At 51.3% G+C, this 18,185-nt stretch overlaps 1 protein-coding gene across 1 annotated transcript in view; it reads left to right on the top strand.

Annotated features, from left to right (window-relative positions):
- The window catches only part of CUNH4orf50 (chromosome unknown C4orf50 homolog), a 49,628-nt gene extending 36,984 nt beyond the window's left edge, over nucleotides 1-12,644 (top strand). Inside the window, exons 9-12 of the mRNA XM_029234717.1 lie at nucleotides 451-633; nucleotides 7,310-7,358; nucleotides 9,298-9,419; nucleotides 12,399-12,644. Coding sequence (XP_029090550.1) covers nucleotides 451-633; nucleotides 7,310-7,358; nucleotides 9,298-9,419; nucleotides 12,399-12,644 — 600 coding nt within the window. The remainder of the gene's footprint in view (nucleotides 1-450; nucleotides 634-7,309; nucleotides 7,359-9,297; nucleotides 9,420-12,398) is intronic.
- The last annotated feature ends 5,541 nt before the right edge of the window (nucleotides 12,645-18,185 follow it).

The following is an 18,185-nucleotide window of genomic DNA, read 5'->3' as shown; positions in this document are numbered from 1 at the left end:
CGTGATCGGGCTGGAGAGGCACAGGGACAGGTCTAACCTCTTGTGCATGAGGGCCTGGCTGGGCTGGCCCCGTGTGCGTGCTTTGCCTGCACCATCTCCTTTGGTCCTGGTGCCCTGATGATGCCCAGAGTACAGATGAGCAAGTCGAGGGCTAGAGAGGAGCTTGTCTCATAGCTAGCTGAAGCCCACGCCACCTACCCACCCAGAAGGCATCCAGACAGCAGTGAGGGGCCCCTGGGGTGGTGGGCAGCAGTGCGGCCCATTGTTTTCAAAGCTGGCTCTGGCTTCTGGGTGGAGGGAGGGATTGCAGGGAGGAGGCTGAGCTAAGGCAGGGCTGCTGGATGCAGAGCAGGGAGCCGATGCCCTGCCCCCCAGCTCAGTCATCCAGCCCCCCTGGGAGTCCTGCATGTGTGGACCCACCTGACTGTGTCTTCCCTCCCACCCTTTCAGGCTAAGCTGGCTTCCCTGGTCCAGAAGTGTCGGGAGAGGAACCACCTGATCACACACCTGCTCCAGGAGCTGCACAGACACGGGGTGGAGAACCACCAGCTCTCTGAGACGGCAAGCAACATGGTGAATGACGTGGCTCTGGCTGAGTACGCAGCCACCTTCCTGGCTCCGGGGGTCCCACAGGTAGATTCCCACAGACAGCCCTGCCCTCTTCCTGTTGGGGCTGTGAGCTCAGCAACCTACCCTCCACCTCCCTGCCCTGCCCTGTGTCAATTCAGCATCAGACAAGCACCGTGGCGTTTATTTCACTAGATGGGTCTTTCACGTGTGCCTCAAGACCTTAGCACTTACTGCTTCCTCTGGCAGATTTTTTCTCTGTCCTGTAGTCCTCCCATCCATCCTTCAGGGCACAGTTCGGGTGTGACCTTGCCCAGGAGTCTGCTCTAAATTCCACGGGCCACAGGATTAGCCACATGCCCCTCCATCCTTCATTGTACGTGGATATGACTGACGTGGGACATTCGAGGGATTTGCCCCCTACTGTTAGGGGAGTTTTGTCAGCGTTTCTCTGTTGAAACCAGAGCTGCTTCATATCCATTTCTGTCTCCCTAGTGCCTGGCACAGAAAAGCTGCTCAGGTAATATTTGTTGAATGAATGAAGCAATGAAGTAAATGAATGAGCATCTCCTCTCCTAATGGTCTACAGAAGCGGGAGGAAACAGGCTCAGAGAGGTTGGAAGTCTCTCTTGAGGTCACACAGCTACCAGGTAGTGCAGATGGTGATGGATACCAGTTCTGACCCAGGTCTAGTAAACACGCTCCCGGGTCTCTGCCTGGCTCTCAACAGTGGTACCTGGGTGTCTGTGTGCATGCAGCACCCTCGGGTGCTCAGCTGAGCCTGTCCATGCGCGCGCGTGCGCACACACACATGCACACACACACACGCAAGCGCGCACACATACTCAGGCGCACAGCCCCATTCCTGGGGACCAGCCAGCTGTGCCCCCACCAGACTAGCTCAGCTCCTGACGATGCGAGGGCGAAATGCAGCTGCTGCTGTGCACGCAGCCAGCCCTGTTTTCCATCTGCCCTCGGGGGGGCCTGCTTTGGGCAGTGTAGCCCCAGGCCTGCGTCACCTTCCTCAGCCTTCCCAGCCCAGCCTCTGCAGGCCGACCTTCTCTGTCCCTTCCTTCCCCCACAGCCTTCAGGGTTTTAGATGTCCTCTCATCCAAATTGCCACACAGCGGACATGGACACCAGGAGGCCAAGGAGCCTGCTCAGGGCCATGGCGACTTGGTTCAGAGCCAGAATTTGAATCCAGAGCCCCAGACTCCCGGTCCAGTGCTCATCCCTTTTCCCGAGGGTTTCAAGCCTCTTCAGAGGCAGAATAAGGATGGGGAGAGAGGTCAGCATCTTGTCAAGGCACCGGGCACAGTCCCTGTGTGCAGAGTTCCAGGGAAGATGTTGGATGTGGCAGGTGTCACCTGGGAGGGAGGCTGGCTGTGTGCTGAGAAGGCATCATTGCAGTGAGGGCCCCACCCTCCAAGGGCTGCTCTCGGTCTGGCAGGCTCTGAAATTAGACCCGATTTGTTCACTGGGATTAAACAGGCTGACTTACATTGACCAAATTCACAGAGACTGAGGTATAAACCTGAACACTAACTTAACAATTTCCCATGAGAGATCAAACTATGTGCAGGATGAAATATTGGATGGATGAAAAAATAATCAGCATATTCTCTCCCTATAGTGGAGTTATCTAGAAAGTCAAGTTCATTCATTCATTTGTTCATTTGTAAGTCAATATATATTTATAGTCAGAAGGTTATTCAATGAGAACAGAGAGTGTTAATGGTGTGATCAGCCTCATGCGTTAGTTTCCTGTAAGGATGTGCTCCGCATGCCTCCCCTGGGGCCAGGGTGTCTCCCCACCCAGACCTTTGGAAAGGCTGTGGGCAATCATAAGCTTCTACTTCCTCCTTTTAAGGTGACTTTGAATCCGCCGTGACCCATTTTGCGTTATTTTGCAGTTCAGCTCACCAAGAACACCCCCACTTTCATGATCTCGGGGGGTGGCTCACTGTTCCCTCCACAAACCACAAAAGCCTGGCTCTGCCATTTTATTCCACAAATATTTATTGAGCACCTATTGCCATGGTGCTTGGGGTTGGGGAGAAATGGTGAACCAAAGAGGCCAAAACGTGCATGCAGTCAAGGAGAGAAATAATCATAAATTATAGCAAGTGTCAAGAAGGAAGGGCTTAGACAGAGACTGTGTGTGTGTCTTTGGAAAAGACCTTAATTGCTCTGAGCCTCAGTTTGCTCATCTGTAAAATGGGAATATTACGACCTACTTGGCAGAATGGACATGAAGACAGATGGAGATCATGAAGCACCTTGTGTAGGGATGTCCCACGAGTTAGGAACCTGGTCCTCGGGTGGGCAGTTGCCAAGGGGGCGGGTTCTGGCACCCAGGAGCCCTGGCTTCAAATCTTAGCTCTGCCGCTGTCAAGCTCTGTGGCCTTAGGAGGGGACACTGACGTGTATCACTTACCGTGGGGGTTTTATGTAACTGACTCAGGTAGTCTTTCCATGGGGGAGGTGCTCTTATTATCCCCCTTTCCAGACTGGAAAACTGAGGCTCAAAGGGGTTACCGGTCGTGCCCAAAGACACACGTCTATAGCAGCTTTCTAGCTCAGCTTTTTGTGTGTTAAATCGTTTGCCTGAGCTGAGCTGGGATTTGAACCTGGCCGTGGGATTCTGTGCACTGAAGCTCCGACCCCTATGTGAAGGGGGATGTGTTGGGTGTCTTGCAGGGCTGTGGGGCATGTGGGCAGCAGCACGGGCTCTGGCACATACAGACTAGGCCTTCAGTGAGTCTGTCCCTCTTGTCGCTGGAAGGCCAATCCTCAGTGTGCAGATAAAAGGCAGTGGGAAAAATAACCCTGTGATGTGTTTAAGAAGCAAAGAGGGCTCCAGGCTGGCTTCAGTGAGGGATCCCAAGTGGAGGAGTTCCGAGAGGCTGGATGGGAGGTCACGGACACCTGACTGCCCGCAGGGGTGTTTGCATTTGGTCCTTCAGTGAATGGGGAGCTGCTGAAGGGGTGGAACAGGATCGATGTGCTTCGGGAAGAGGAACCCTGCAGGCCTGTGGGCTGGACTGAGCTGCCAAGTCCCAGGCAGGCCATGCACACGGCAGCCAGTTGGCTCCGGCCGGGAACACCCAAGGCCCAGGCAGCCGAGCAGAGCTCTGGGGCCACAGAGGCCCTGGTGGCTGCGGTGGCAGCTCCTCCTGCTGGCAGCTGGGCAGGACGTGGGTTTTATGGGTGCTGATTCTCGTTTCAGAGAACACAGATGGAATTCCTGATGGGGACATTGGGCTTAGGCTCAGAGCCCGGGAGGGCTGCCTGGCTGGCTGGGGTGGGGGGGACACTCATGGGCTTGCGGAGGGGATGTGCCAGAGCGGAGAAGCAGGGGAGTCCCAGAAGCACTAAGGCTGGCGTACTTGGGCCCCGGGAAGCTCATGTGCACTGGCCCCTGCCCTTGGGAGGGAGCCCACACTAACCACAGACACCTGAGAGAGGACGGGGTAGGGGGAGCCCCCCCGGACAGGCTGCCGTTCATTTATTCACTGGAAGCGGTGATGACGGCCGAGACTCACAGAGCCTCCTCTGAGCCAGCACTTTCTGTGGTTCACTCACTTCATCCTCCCAACATCCCACGTTGTCAAGGAGGAGACTGAGGCCCAGAGTGGTCAGAGAGCTGGTCAAGGTCACAAGCAGGGGTGGCGGGCTGGGGGTTCAGAGCTGGGGTCCATCTGAGCTCCTACCGTTTCAGGAAGAGGGTGCTCACCCCACAGCGGTGGCTCAGGGTCGTTCACCGCCTCCCATTGACTTCCTTTTCTTGCCCTGGTTGGGTGGGAGATAGAAATTGAGCCTCGGTCGGCTCAGCATCTGTGTCCTTTCTTCGGGGCTGCATCTAAGTATCTTAGTCTGTTGGGACTAATTTAACAAAAATACCGCAGACTGGGCAGCTTAAACAGCAAACATTCATTTCTCACGGTTCTGGAGACTGAAAGCTGGGGATCAAGGTGCTGCACGGTGGTGGGGGCTCTCTTCCTGGGGAGCAGACAGCCACCTTCTCACTGTGTCCTCACATGGTGAACAGAGAGGCCGGCTCTCTCACACCTTTTCTTATAAGCGCACCGATTCCATCCTGAGGGCTCTGTCTTTATGACCTGATAACCTCCCCAAGACCCCACCTCCAAATACCCACTGAGGGACCAGGACAGGTGCATGGGTGGATGGGGGCTAGCCGGCCCTCAGAGCTGCCATCTCCCTGAGCTGGTGTATTGTCCATCCCTTAGAATCTCGGCTGCCACTTCCACAGTTTGGCCTTGCATCCGCCCTGGTGTCCTTCTTCTAGCTCTGCTGGTTCTCTTCAGCTCGGGCATTGGTCCTGAAGCAGGAGGATTCCATGAGGCTAGCTTGGCCAGCTCTCCTACTGTCTTCCATCTGGGAACATGGGGTCTTGCCACCTCCCTGGCTTTAGCTGAGATGGGAGCACAGGGAGGGTGGGTTCCTTCCATTCTTGGACTCCTAAATGGAAACGGGGGGTTCTCAGTTCCACCCCATCCCCCAAACTGGCTTGACTGGGCAGGGCTCAGGGCACCTTCTCAGGGCCTCTTAAGTTCCTACCCCCTCTCCAGTCCCAGGAAACCTATTTTTTCTGGATTTCACCAGGATCTAGGCTATTGACATTCCCAAGCCAAGAATGAGACACCTTCTTTGTTGCTTGTACTCAGGTGTCATCCCCTTCTTGGAGGCAGATGCCCGGGTGCCAGGGGGAAGTGGTTCAGGGGTGCCCTCCTGCCCATGCTTGCAGGGTCCAGCCTGGGGTCAGCTCAACAAATGGAAGGTCCATCAGAGACCTGGATGGGTTCGCCCTGCCTGACTCCCTGCAGTTCCTGGGACGTGAGGATTATTGCCCTCTCTTCAGACACCAAGTTTCACCTGGCAGACAAAGACACCCCAGATCCTGAAGAACTGCCACTCTGTGACAGTCCTCTGTGCCAAGCCACTCGGTGCTCGTCCTTCACCTCCCGAAGCCGCCTGCTCTCTTAGGCCTTGGTAGCAAGGGGCGGGGGTTGCTGACTTCTTGTAAGGCTCTGTGAGGGTTGAACAAGATCCTACCTGAAATTCCCCTCACAGTGCTGTCACATAAAGACACAGAGGATGTAGGGTCCCTTCAAGCAGAACCAAAGTATTGCTCCACTGGGGGAGGTCAGGGGATTGGTGTACTAACACCTGAGGGTCATGGAGACCCCAGCCTCGGAGAGATGCAAGCCCCCTGGCAAGGAGGCTGCTAATTCCACTTCCTCCTGCCCTGCTTTTTCCTCTTTTTTCCATGTCCTGGAAACATCTTGCTCTCCTCTGGGCATTGGTCAACAAGATCTATATATGGGCCTTTGGAAATGGAATCACATTTTGAAAGAAGCAGTGAGACTGAGAGCCCTAAACTCCCTTAATTCATTAAATCAACGACCCCAAGCCTGGGCCCCCAAGGATCCAGGCAATTATTTTCTCTTGATGTCCTACCTTTTATGAAGTTGAGAATTTTCCCCCAAAAGTTTACCTGGGGAGAGAGGTGGGGGAGTGGAGTGTGTAGGGTGAGTCTTTATCCGTCTGCTACTGTATGTGGAACATTTAGTAGACGTTCATTCTTATTTCACTCTGACAAAACCCTGCAAGGACCATATTAGTGGCTCCACTCTGCAGATGGAGAGGACAAGGCTCAGAGAGTTCAGCTCACTTGGCCAAGACCATGGAGCCCGTAAGCAGCAGAGCCAGGATTCAACCTGAGGCTGCCTGGCTCCAAGCCTCTCCAGGCCTATGGGATAAATGAGGAGCAGAGAGCAGGGGAAAGATCTATAGATCTCTGATCAGGTACTGAATGCAGTGGCTCCAGAAGTAGTTCAGTGCCTGTGAGACTACTCTGTGGACACAAAAGTCAATGAAACCTCAGTATCACTTTGAAGAAGTCTGTGTCTAGTAAGACTAGCTCCAAACCCAAGTGTGAACAAAAGCATTCACTTGCAACACAGCAATGAGCAGAGAGAAGGAGACTTATTTGGGAATATAATCCCTGGAGAAGGAAGCACAAAAAATAGGCCTTGAAGGATTAAAAAAGAAGAGTTTTACTAGCTGGAAGAATGGAGGGAAGGCCCTCTAGGCTGGGAGACCTGCATGAGCAAAGGCACTGGGGTGTGAAGGGTCATGGTACTCAAAGACACACAGTTTTAGGGGATATAAGTGAAGTGCTCTCAGAGCAGAGTTACCATTGCCGCTTCACCTCTTCCTGTGTGCATGTGGGGTCCAGGAAGACAACTAGTCCACCAGGGGGTGGTGCAAGGACTCAGGTCCAGCCCGACCTGGTTTCCTGGGTGACTCAGTCAGGAGTCCCCGGTGCAGCCCAGCAATCAGCTCTCACAAGGTGTCGAAGGGACTTCCACACAGAGAGAGTATTTCTCCTGGAGACTCTGCCGTCCGGCTGCCCTCATTTTCCCCCTTTTAACAGCTTTTAAAATGCAGTTTCCCTTTGGAGATTCCATTTGAGTAAAGGAAGTGGAAGCTTTTCCTTGCACCTGTATCCCTGGGAGCAAGTCCTGGACCCCTCTGAGGATTGTAGGCAGAGGGGAGGTCCTGCCTGTATTTTCACACACACAGGGAGGAGTGGATCTGGCCATAGAATGCGCTTTCTGCAGCGGTGAGGGGGCTGATTTTTCCAGTTGCAGTTGTCTGTAGAAGGCTTTTCCAGCTGTGTCATGAAGAATAACTGCTGAGATGTCTTTTCTTGCAGACGAGCCATCACCTGGACGTCGAGTCTGAGAAGACAACAGTTGTCAGAGGTCAGTGTGATTTTCAGTTAGGAATAGTCTGCAGGCTCAGACACAGTCCACACCGGCAGAACAATCTGACAGGTGGGCCAGGGTGGAGAAAAGCCCATGGTCAAGTGCAGATGACTAAAGGAAACCCGACCCCACTATCTTGCACTCTCTTCCCTACTGACTCTGCCTTTTCATTTCACTACTTAAGGAGAACACATTAGAAAAATACTGCCACTGCCAAAGTGGGCAAATTCTGCAACCCTGTAGTTTCAGTCCCGGAAATTTATCCTAAGTAAATATGTGGAAAAGCTCAATGGACAGGCATATTCATGCCAGGGTATTTATAACAGTGAAAAGCTGTGGGGAAAAACTCCAGTATTGTTAATTAACCCATATTCACTGAGTATGAAGTGCTAGTCACTAAAATGATGCTGATAAGGACCATGTGATAGCATGGGAATTAGGATATCCTACTAAGTTCAAAAAGGATACAAAATGGAATGTATCGGATGACTACAATGATACAACTGTACGTGAACATCTGTGAATGATTGGCAACTTAGGCTAGAAGATAAACTAAAATACCAATAGTGGTTACTTAGATGGTAACATGGGTGGGGTTTTGTTGTTCTATTATTCTTGTTGTTAACAAGAAAATTAAGATGCTATCTGGCCAGAGAGAATTTCCCTGGGCCTTGTTTTCCAAGTGCAGTGTACTATCAGCACTGGAGGAGGGGCGTTCCTAAGGGTTTGTTTAGGGTTACTTTGTTTTCAGGTGCTCAATATAAAAGTGAAGAAAGTATGGATAGAGTTACCTTTAGGCAACTGAGCTGCTCTTGATAACTGCTCGCTCAGCGATTCTTATTACTAGATTCTGTTCTTAAAGCTGTGTGATCTTGGGTGAGTTAATTAACCTCTCTGAGCCCCAGACTCCTATCTTTAAAAGGAGGATAACATGATCTTTTTCAGAAGTGTTAGTGCCTGACACACTGCAGGGCGCCAACAAACAAGAAGAGGTGCCTGGCTTCAGTTTTTAGCTGGTCAGGATGGGCCTGCCCTTCCGTACCTTTGTCTTCTACCCCTAAAGTCTGAGTTGGCATCTGTTTTCACAGTTGGAGGCGCATAAATTCTAGCTGGTCCTGCTTCTGCCACTAGTTTATGCAAGTGTCATCCCTTCTCTGGGCTTAGTTCCTCACCTTTAAAAGAAGGAAATGTACTAGATTAATTTAGTTACTTATTCATTCAGCTTATCTAGAAGGCTGCCATGCACCAGATCCCTGATAGGTGTTGTAGGGCTTACAAAAATGAGTCAGCTTCAAAGATGGTGGTCCTTGTGCTGAAGGAGCTTGCCGCCTGGTAGTGGACAGTGAAGCAGGCAGGCAATTTTCTAGGATATCCCAAGACCATGGCAGGACCATCAGAGGGCTGTGAATGTGGCACTCAGAGTTCAAATGCACCCAAGAGGGCCTCTGTTGTGGGGTGAAAGGATCTGGGAATGAAAGACAATGAAAAGGCTCAGAGACTTGATGATTATTTTTTAAGATTATTTTATGACATATAGGGTTTTTCTTAATTTATTCATTTATTTATTCATTTTTGGCTGCATTGGGTCTTCGTTGCTGCACGCGGGCTTTCTCTAGTTGCGGTGAGCAGAGGCTACTCTTTGTTGCGGTGCTCAGGCTTCTCATTGTCGTGGCTTCTCTTTGTGGCAGAGCACGGGCTTTAGGCACGCAGGCTTCAGTAGTTGTGGCTTGCAGGCTCTAGGGCACAGGCTCAGTAGTTGTGGTGCATGGGCTTAGTTGCTCCGGGGCATGTGGGATCTTCCCGGACCAGGGTTTGAACCCACGTCCCCTGCACCGGCAGGCGGATTCTTAATCACTGCGCCACCAGGGAAGTCTGACTTGTTGATTTTTAGAATAGACTTCTGAACTGAGGCTTGACTGAGAACATTCTCTTCTAGCTCAGAAATACCTCCTGAATCCTGAAATGGACAGTGTCCTCCAAAGACCTTTGCATTCAGAGTCCTGGCCTATTCCAGAGGCTGAGTGGCCAGCACAGACAGCTCAACTGGGTTCTTTGAAGGTGAGAGGACGTCAGTCACTTAATTTCTCAAATAAATGTTTTTATTGAAAGTATAACTCACATACAGAAAAGGGTACAACTTGGAAATGTACAGCTCAATGAATTGTCATGGAGTGGTATGTGCCCATAAAGCCATCACCAGGTCCAGAACTAGAAAGTGACCACAAAGCACCCCTCTGTTTTCCCCTTCTAGTCTCTTTTTATTATCTGTTTTTAAATTTTGTGTATTGGGTCATATCATGTGTTCTGTGTCTTGTTATTTTTCACTGAGTGCTAGACATTATGTGTGAAAATGTGAAGATGTAATTTAATAGTGTCTTCATCCAGACAGGACTTCCTTTGTTCTGCACATCAGAACTGATTCAGAGATAATTTTAGTACTTATGAGATCTGTTTTATTTCTTGCTCGCTCTTACTCTTAGGGCATAGCCTTTCATGGTTCCAAGCAAAAACCTGTAATGTTTATCAGTGTCCTTCCCCAGCCACCTCCCACTCCATGAGGCTGTCAAAATCTCTGCTTAGCTTTCTATCTCTCAGCCACCACAATCACACACAGGCTTCACCTTCACTTGGGGGGAAATGCAGCCTTCAATCTGGGCCAACTACTCTTGGCTTCTGTCCTATCTTGAATTTTAGTCCCACAAATCCTCACAGGCTTTGTAGCTCTCAGATGGTTTCAAATAGATCTTTTGCTATATTTTGTCCAGCTTTCCTAGATGCTCTTACTGGAGGTTTGGTCCAAAATGTCCTCACCAGTCAGAACCAGAGAAGCACTCTGTTTTCCCAGAGAAAACCTATTTTACTCATGATATTTGGAGTCTGACAGGCCTGAGTTCAAATCTCAGCTGTAATTCAGTGTGATGTTGGGTGGATTACTTACTCTGTGTGTGCTTAAATCTCCTCATCTGTAAAATGGGGATAATGCTGCCTACTGCTGATGTGAGGATAAAATCAGATAAGCAGAGTTGAATATGTCTCTGGAAAATAAGAGATGCTCGAAAAAGAAAAAAAAAGCAGCCATTACTTAGGAGGAAACTGATCTTATTCTTGGCATTTTATTTCAACTTATTATTATTGTTTTTCTTCTTCCTTTTATTCCTGTGGCTTCTCTGTTGCCTTCATGCTCATATTAATTTTTTTAATCTAACAAATGGAGCTAATATTTACTTCTCGGGGTCTTTGGGACAATTCAATGAAATCATGCACGTAACATAATTATTGTACTGCCTGCCACAGGCGGTGTTCAATAAAAGACAGCTGGTGTTATTGATTGACCTTAAACTTTTTTTTTCTAACTGGTGACTTTCATTTCAAATTACTTATCTGCAGGCTTATTATCTAGGAATGAGAACTTCTTTCCAGCTTTGATCTTTTTCTAGGAAAATTACATCTGACTTTTGATCTTTGACCTACCTTATTACAAGCAGGTAGAAGGCATTTTAGGCAAAGGGAATGACACAGACATTGTCATTCAGAGGGGTGAATGCTCCTGAAGCATTGGGGGATTGGTAAGCAATTAAATGAGCCTGCAGCATAAAGGAGAGAGGAGTCTAGGAGATCATAATGATGATGTTGATAAGAACAACAATGAGAAAGAAAACCCCTGCTTCCATTTCTTGAATGGTTACTATGTGCAATGCATCAGCTTTTCCAGTATTCACTATAGGCCCACAGAATCGATCTTGACATTCACTCCACTTCACCTGTGAGAAAAGGTGAGGCACAGAGAGGGTAAGTAGCCAGCCCCAGGTCACACAGCTAAAGAGTTGGGGCTCCAACACAGGCAGTCTGGCTCTAGAGCTGATGCTCTGGTCATTATGTGTCCAGATCGCGCTGGGCCTTCACTGGGGGGATGAGAGTTGTCTCTCCTGCCCCCCTTGAGGTTACAATCTGGAGTTCAACGTGAGAAAAAAAACCCTCCAATGTCTGCACTCGGTGATACTGGCCAGAAACTGATAGCAAAGCTTTTGAGGAAATAGTTGGAGCGTAAATTGAATGAATGGATGAACCCAAGAGCATCTTAATACTCTTACGGTTCTAAGTTTCTCAAGTGTTCCTCAACCTTCTTCAGAGTTCTCACCACACTGTAGAATGCTGCTGGATAAAATCTCCTCCTTTACTGGACATAATTTCAAGGCCACAGGATAATTTTGTTTCTTTATAGCCAGAGGACAGAATAGTCAATGTAAATGTCTTTGTTCAAGTGCTTTACACAGTACCCGGTCCACAGGAGGCCTTGTTGGGTGGATTTGGATGAAGAGTGAGGCGGTGGGAGGAGGCTGTTGGGCTCTTTCTCTAGAAGTTCATGCGGGCACCTCGTCCTTATCCCCAGCATTGCATTTTGCCCACAGCCTCGGTTCTGTTTAGCTATAACAGGCATTGGGGAGCAGAGCTCTCTGCCCTAGGAAAAACAGATTGCAAGCCGTCTCTCTGGGCCGGCTTTTGGTACGAGCTTCCCATGGTGAAAACGAACTCTAAACGACACCAGGGCATTAGTGACCTAGAAGGAAAATGAGGTCATTTTTGAAGGGAAGTAACCAGATTTGTCATATGTCACAATTATTTTATGGTTGAGCTTAGAGGGAAAAAAAACAAAAACAAAAACAGGGGAGTAGGAGGTTGGCATCCAGTGGATATTGCTTTCCTTTTAATGGAAAGGTCATCATCTCTTGTCGCCTTGAACAGCAAAATTTACAGAGGACATGACTCTATGGAGATACCGTCAGTGATCGTCTCTTGTCAGGCCTTTAGATGACCTGGGCTTCGAGCCTTCCCCGCCCCAATCCCCACTGCCTCGTCTGTAACTCAGTGCTGATGGCGTGTGCCTCACTGAGAATGTAATAGCAGCTGCCTGGCACAGAAAGTGCTCAATAAATGTTTGTTATCGTTGCCATCTCTTCCTTGGATAAACTGTGGGACCAAAGGGGCTTTTATGGACGTGTAAAAGTAGAGACCATTTCGTTGTGCTCTTGCCTCCAGCTTCCCTGGCCCTCGGGGCCGACGCCCGACCCTGGAATGTGCCAGGCTTCCATCGCTGTGGAACCAGGGCTCCCTGTACAACGTCTGCAAGAAAAAGGTGGAATGTCCTGGCCTGGCCTCCAAGCTGAGCACCTCCTACCATCCCCCGAGCTCCTGAGCCCCGCAAGGATCCTGGCTTTGCATCAAGAACTTCGACAAAGCATCTACAGCACTTCCCAGGTCAATAAATCACCGTTGGAGTTATAAATGCAATAGGACCACTCACTCTCTGGGGCCATTTCCTAGACTCCGTAAATATTTGAAGCAGAACTTTCAGAGAACGTCTTAAGAAACTGGTAGCAATCAAAACCCTCATTCAGTGGCAATTGGCTTTGCCTGTGGCTTGGGGATCTGTGTTGATTGTCAGAGCTCAAGAGAAATACTGGACTTGCAAATTCTTAGGAGTCCAGCTTTGCAAATATCCAGGCAGCAAAGGGAATATTTTCTGTTCCAAAACCTACCGAGTGACCGGCCCAGTGGCTCTCCACTGGGTCTGATGCCCCCATCCCGCAGGGCAAAATTTGACAACGTCTGGAGAAATTATTTGTTGTCACAGCTGGGAAGCTGCCACTGGCATCTAGTGGGTAGAGGCCAGGGATGCTGCTAAACACCTACAGTGCACAGGACAACCTTCTAGAACAAAGAATTGTCCAGCCCAAATGTCAGCAGTGCCGGGGTTGGGAGACTCTGCCCTGATCTAATAGCTCCTAACATTGTCAGCTGCAGAGAACTGTTTTGTTATTTTCCTGCCCGGGGCCCTTCCCCATGTTTTAAAAGGTTTTTGTCTACCAAAGGAGACAATTAAAGTAATTATCTCTTTCACATTTTAAAACCTTAAGACCAGTCAGAACTTTCTGATAAGTCCGTTCATTCAACAGACATTTGTGGACGTCTAATATACACCAGGCAATATGGTATGAGGGAGAAAGAGGCGAGTCCACATTGGCCCCTGCCCCAGGGGCTCACAGGGCAGCAGAGGCACACATGTAAACAGCTCACCGTGCAGTCATGGTTAAGTGTGCCGTGAGGTGTGAGACAAAGGGCTTTGAAGGCAGGTCTGCCTGGCTTTGGGGAATGGGAGGTCATTCCAGAAGGAATGGCTGAGCAGAGCCCATAGACCTAACGAGGTAAGGTGTTCAGTACGTGGGTGAGGTGGGGAAGGAGGGAACAGCGAGGGCAAAGCCTCTGAGGATGAAACAACTTTGGTGTGCCACCAGAGGGGGGATGTGCAGAGTAGCCCTTTGCCAAGCCAGGTGCAAAGAGTCACTGCCTCATCCCTACCCAGCACCGCTTACTTCCTCCGGGAACAGGACCCTGCCCTGACCCACGTGTGCGACCCAGAGGTAGAAGAAGAGTCAAGGGGGCTTGGGCCACAGGTGCCCAGATCCTGTGCCCGGGCTCACCCTTCAGAGTCATCATCTCTCTCCTTAGGAGGGGCTGGTGAGGGGCTTGTCACATAAGGACAAGGAAGGACCGGGACAAGAAACCGAGGGCTCCCAGGGCAGTAGGCAAAGCATATTGATTTTATTTTAATGTATTTTAGCTTTGTATGTGGAAATGAAAAGCGCAAAGAGTTCCCACACACCCTCACCCAGCTTCCCCTGACGTTAACACCTTACGTACCTAACCATAGCCCAAGGACAGAAATGAATGCATTTATTTTGAGGAAAACTGGGGGGGGGGGGCATCAAGGCATAAGAAAAGCACATCCATGAGCGAGCATCAGCTCATCAAGCCGCCACCATCTTCATTAGCCCACGGGGCTGTCATGGGTCATCACGTCCGTCCACAGTTCCCTGGATTAGGTCACCAATGGATCCACCCATTCATTTGTTCATTAAGCATTTAATTTAACTGCCATGTGAACTCCGGAACCTCGGGTAGGTGCTGGGAAACAAGAATACAGAAGATGCCCATCTCCATCCTCCAGAACCTCCTGTGAGCCCTGTGGCCCCATCACACACCAAGGAGTCCCCAGATTGGAAACCACTGCAGTCATCACTTTCACGGTTTGAATCAGCACCGCCACCCCATAACTGCCAATTGTGCGGCGTCCTGCAGAGCTGATCTGTACGCTGGTTTGTGCTCACCTCTTCTGCCCTCTCCTCCCTTTTTCCTGGGACAATGCCATCAGCTTTGAGCACCGGGAGTACACTGAAGACAGTCTATGAACCGGCTGATGTCGGGGTGAGCAGCCAGCTGAGCCACAGGGCTGAGCCTGCCGGAGGCAGTCAAGGCCATTTCTGGTCCCCAGATTCTCCCACCAGGTTCAGACATCCGTGTTCTGTCCCTTGAATTCTCCCTCCCGCCTCTGCTCACATGCTGGGCTTCAGCAGAAAGGCCACCGGGGAAAATCCATTAAAGAAGCCGCGGCAATCTTTGCAGCGTGGCCCGATGATTCCATAATAAATCACGTTCTGAAGCCAGGAGCCACTTACTATTAACCTGAGCCGTGAATCGCCTGGGGCTGCACTTTGGATTTCCTCAAGCTGGGTCACTGCTTTGTGCTGTGATTCCTCCTGGTGACACGTTTGCGATGGTGGATGGTAGACTGCGGCATTTTCCTTGCCTCGACCGAAGACTCCCATCCTTGGGAGGGGCCCCGTGTTCCCCTGCTGCCCCCTTGGTGGGCCTGATTGGGCCAGGGCCCAACCTGGTCAGATGCTCCCAGGCGAGGGACAGGACCTGCTCGGGCGACCGAGTGGGGACAGGCAGGAACCCAGCCCGCAGGAGCTGGCTCGGGCCGCCCCTCCCACCACGAGTGACCCAAGGCCTCTGGAGACCAGCCAGATGGACCAGCCCAGCTGCCTCTGCAGAAAACCATTTGTCACACGGGGCTGTCAGCAAGCAGCAGTGGACGCCTTCTTGGGGGGTGCCTGGCCGAGCTACACAGAGAAGGAGCCCTGAACACAGTGAGGTAAATGCACACCCCGCCCCCGCTGCTGCGAACCACCTGGGCTTTTAGGCAAATCGGGTGAGAGGGTTGGCTTGACCCCTGGCCAAGCGGTTCAGGTGCTCAGTGCAGCCTCTCCCTGTGCCTGATTCACTGCCATTCACTGCCATGCCCTTCTGGGAGGCATTTTGCTCCTGCAGCAAAGCAGTCTGTTCAGCAAATATTTCCCTGAGAACCTGCCGGGGCAGACGAGGCACTGGGGGGCTGGGTCTCAGGGGTCTCACACCAGGTCCGCGTCCTCCAGGCTCCTGCGGGGATGGATGCGCAGATAGCTGGAGACCGCGTGGCGTAAGCAGGGTGCAGCAGGGAGAATGCAGGGTCCAGGGGCGCAAAGCAGTGGCTGACCAGCGGGGGAGGCGTCAGGGAGGGTCAGTGGTGACTGAGGTGGACCCCGCAGATGAGCAGGGCTCAGCCAGGGAGAGAGTCCTTGCGGGCGGGGGCAAACACACAGGCACAGGCTTGGGGTGGTGTTGGGGGTAGGAAACCAGAGGTGGATGGATATACATGTGCTTCTATAATCCCGCAGTGGAAGGTGCTGTCTTTCTGTGCAATCCCACTGTGACCTTCCTGTTTGATTTTACATGTGTCTTTAGTATAGGGAAGACATTTTCATGCTTCAAGATTCAGAAGGCACAGAAATCTATATGGTGCAAGTCTCCCTCCCAGCCCGGTTCCCCTCCCAGAGGCAAACATGACCCCAGTTCCTTATGACTCCTTCCAGAGATACCCTGTGTATTCTAAGCAGTCACACACCCGCACACACACACGCCCGTTTTACCTCAATGCCTGTGCTCTGGTTTTTTCAGTTCATTTATCTCGGTGATCATTCCCCATCAGAACATAAATTTTGTTCATTCCGTTTTTAAACACTTGCACTGTTTTCCATTGTGTGGGTTTTACTAGCTCCCTTTCAAGGGACATTCGCATTGTTTCTGATCTTTTGCTGCTAAAACCGGTGCTGTCATGAAGATGCTTGTACATCCATCCCTTCACTCACGTGTGAATTCATCTGAGGGCAGATTCCTAGAAGAGGAATTTCTGGGTCAGAGCAGAGAAGCCTTTGTCACTTTGAGAGCCCTGTCCACACCCACTCCCCGCCCCATTTTGAGACTGTACAGTTTTCGCTCCCCCTCACGATGCTTGGGGGTCCCCGCCATCATGCACCCTAGGATGTGCTGATTCAATTCAACATTTACTTTTTGAGCCTCAACCATGGACCAGCGTGGTTTGAGGCGGTGAACTAGACAGATGGGGCCCTGCCCTCAGGAGGAGGGGATACATCAAACTGGGGAGACGGCTCAGTGAACAGGACCCCAGCGAGGGACCGTCCGTGTTTCCATCCTGCAGGCACTGACCGCCTGGACAGGAGGGTGATGCGTGGGCATGAGTGACCTCAGTGCAGGGAACCTGGGATATGGCCACCAGGAACGGACAGCTGATAAGGCCCTGAGGAATTTGGAGGCCAAGGGGGAGGAGAGGAGGTCGCGTCTGGGCTGAGCCATGATGGGCGATATTGTCCTGAGAGCAGAAGTGGTGGCCTGGGTGGAGGCCAGTCAGGAAGGGACCTAGGGCTTCTGAGCTACGCTTATGCCAGAGACTGTGCTCAGTGGTAGACACTCCAGCCCGGGTTTCCCCGGCTGGAGAAGAGGAAGCCGGAGGAGGGCTGGCAGGGGCCGGGGCAGAGGAGGCATGGGCGGACAGTCCCACGTGGCAGTTGGTACCCAGGCCGGCTCTCCCGAGCAGGTGGATGGGGTGTGGGCCCTGAACACAGAGTCCTACCTTCACATCCCAGCCCCACCATGCTCCCCACCTGCGGGCCTTGAGCCAAGGCCCCTGAAGGCTTGGTTTCCTCCTGAGAAAATGGAAATAACAGCATCATAACCTCGTCTTACCTCACTGGCATCTCACAGGAGATGCCCCGTGACCAGCGCCTCGCCATGGCCCTCCCAGCCCAGGTGCGCATCCCTCCTTCTTTCCCTCTAATGCTGGGAGGCAGGTGGCCCAGGAGCTGAGCACACATGCCCTGCCTGGGTTTGGGCTCTGGCTCCTCTCCTCACCTCTCCTCTCTGTGCCTCAGTTTTTTAATCTGTACAATGGGGGTGCCTACAGCCTAGGGTGGTTTGTGAGGGGTGAGTGAGTAAAAGCACTAAAAAGAGGCCCTGGGATGTGATGAGAGCTGTGGGAATACTGCCATTGTTTCCTCTTTGATGCCTGTGATGTTAAAAAGCAGAATAAGAAGATGAAGTCCAGGGTGTAAGGAGAGGGCGCGGATCGCTGGTGGTACAGATGGAGACAGAGCTTAGGACTGAAAAGCCTCCCTGAGGAGGCAGGTGTGAAGAGATTGGAGGAAGTGATGGTGCTGTGTCGGGTCTGTGGGTGATGATGCAGCCAAGCTCATCCAGGGCTGTAAGGAGCCGGCCGAGAGCTTTTCAACACTTAACAGTCACAGGAGCTCAATCCCTGTGCGGCTTTGCGCTGACCCTCCCCACCCGACTCAAACCACTGCAGTTCCCTCCAGGGTCTTTGGTCCTCTTCCTTGGTCTGCCTCTTCCCGGAAAGCCTTCCCACGGATTCAAGAGTGTCCAGGCCTTCAGGAGGTGGTCTGGGCTGGTGTCTCCCATTTCCTAAAAGCCCCTGTTTAACATCCATGAGGATGCTCGTTTCCACTGCTTGGGCCGGGCCTTCTCGCTTCATTTGACCCTTGTTAAAATGAACAAACCTAACATAGGCAGTAGAGTATAAGTTGTGCAGCTGCTCTAACATCCAGCTCTGCCACCATCAGCTGTGTGACCTTG

The sequence above is a fragment of the Monodon monoceros genome, unplaced genomic scaffold, assembly GCF_005190385.1.
Source record: "Monodon monoceros isolate NGI ecotype Baffin Bay Population unplaced genomic scaffold, NGI_Narwhal_1 Super_Scaffold_20, whole genome shotgun sequence".
In the NCBI taxonomy this organism is placed as follows: domain Eukaryota; kingdom Metazoa; phylum Chordata; class Mammalia; order Artiodactyla; family Monodontidae; genus Monodon; species Monodon monoceros.
This window is presented reverse-complemented; position numbering and strand designations above follow the sequence as displayed.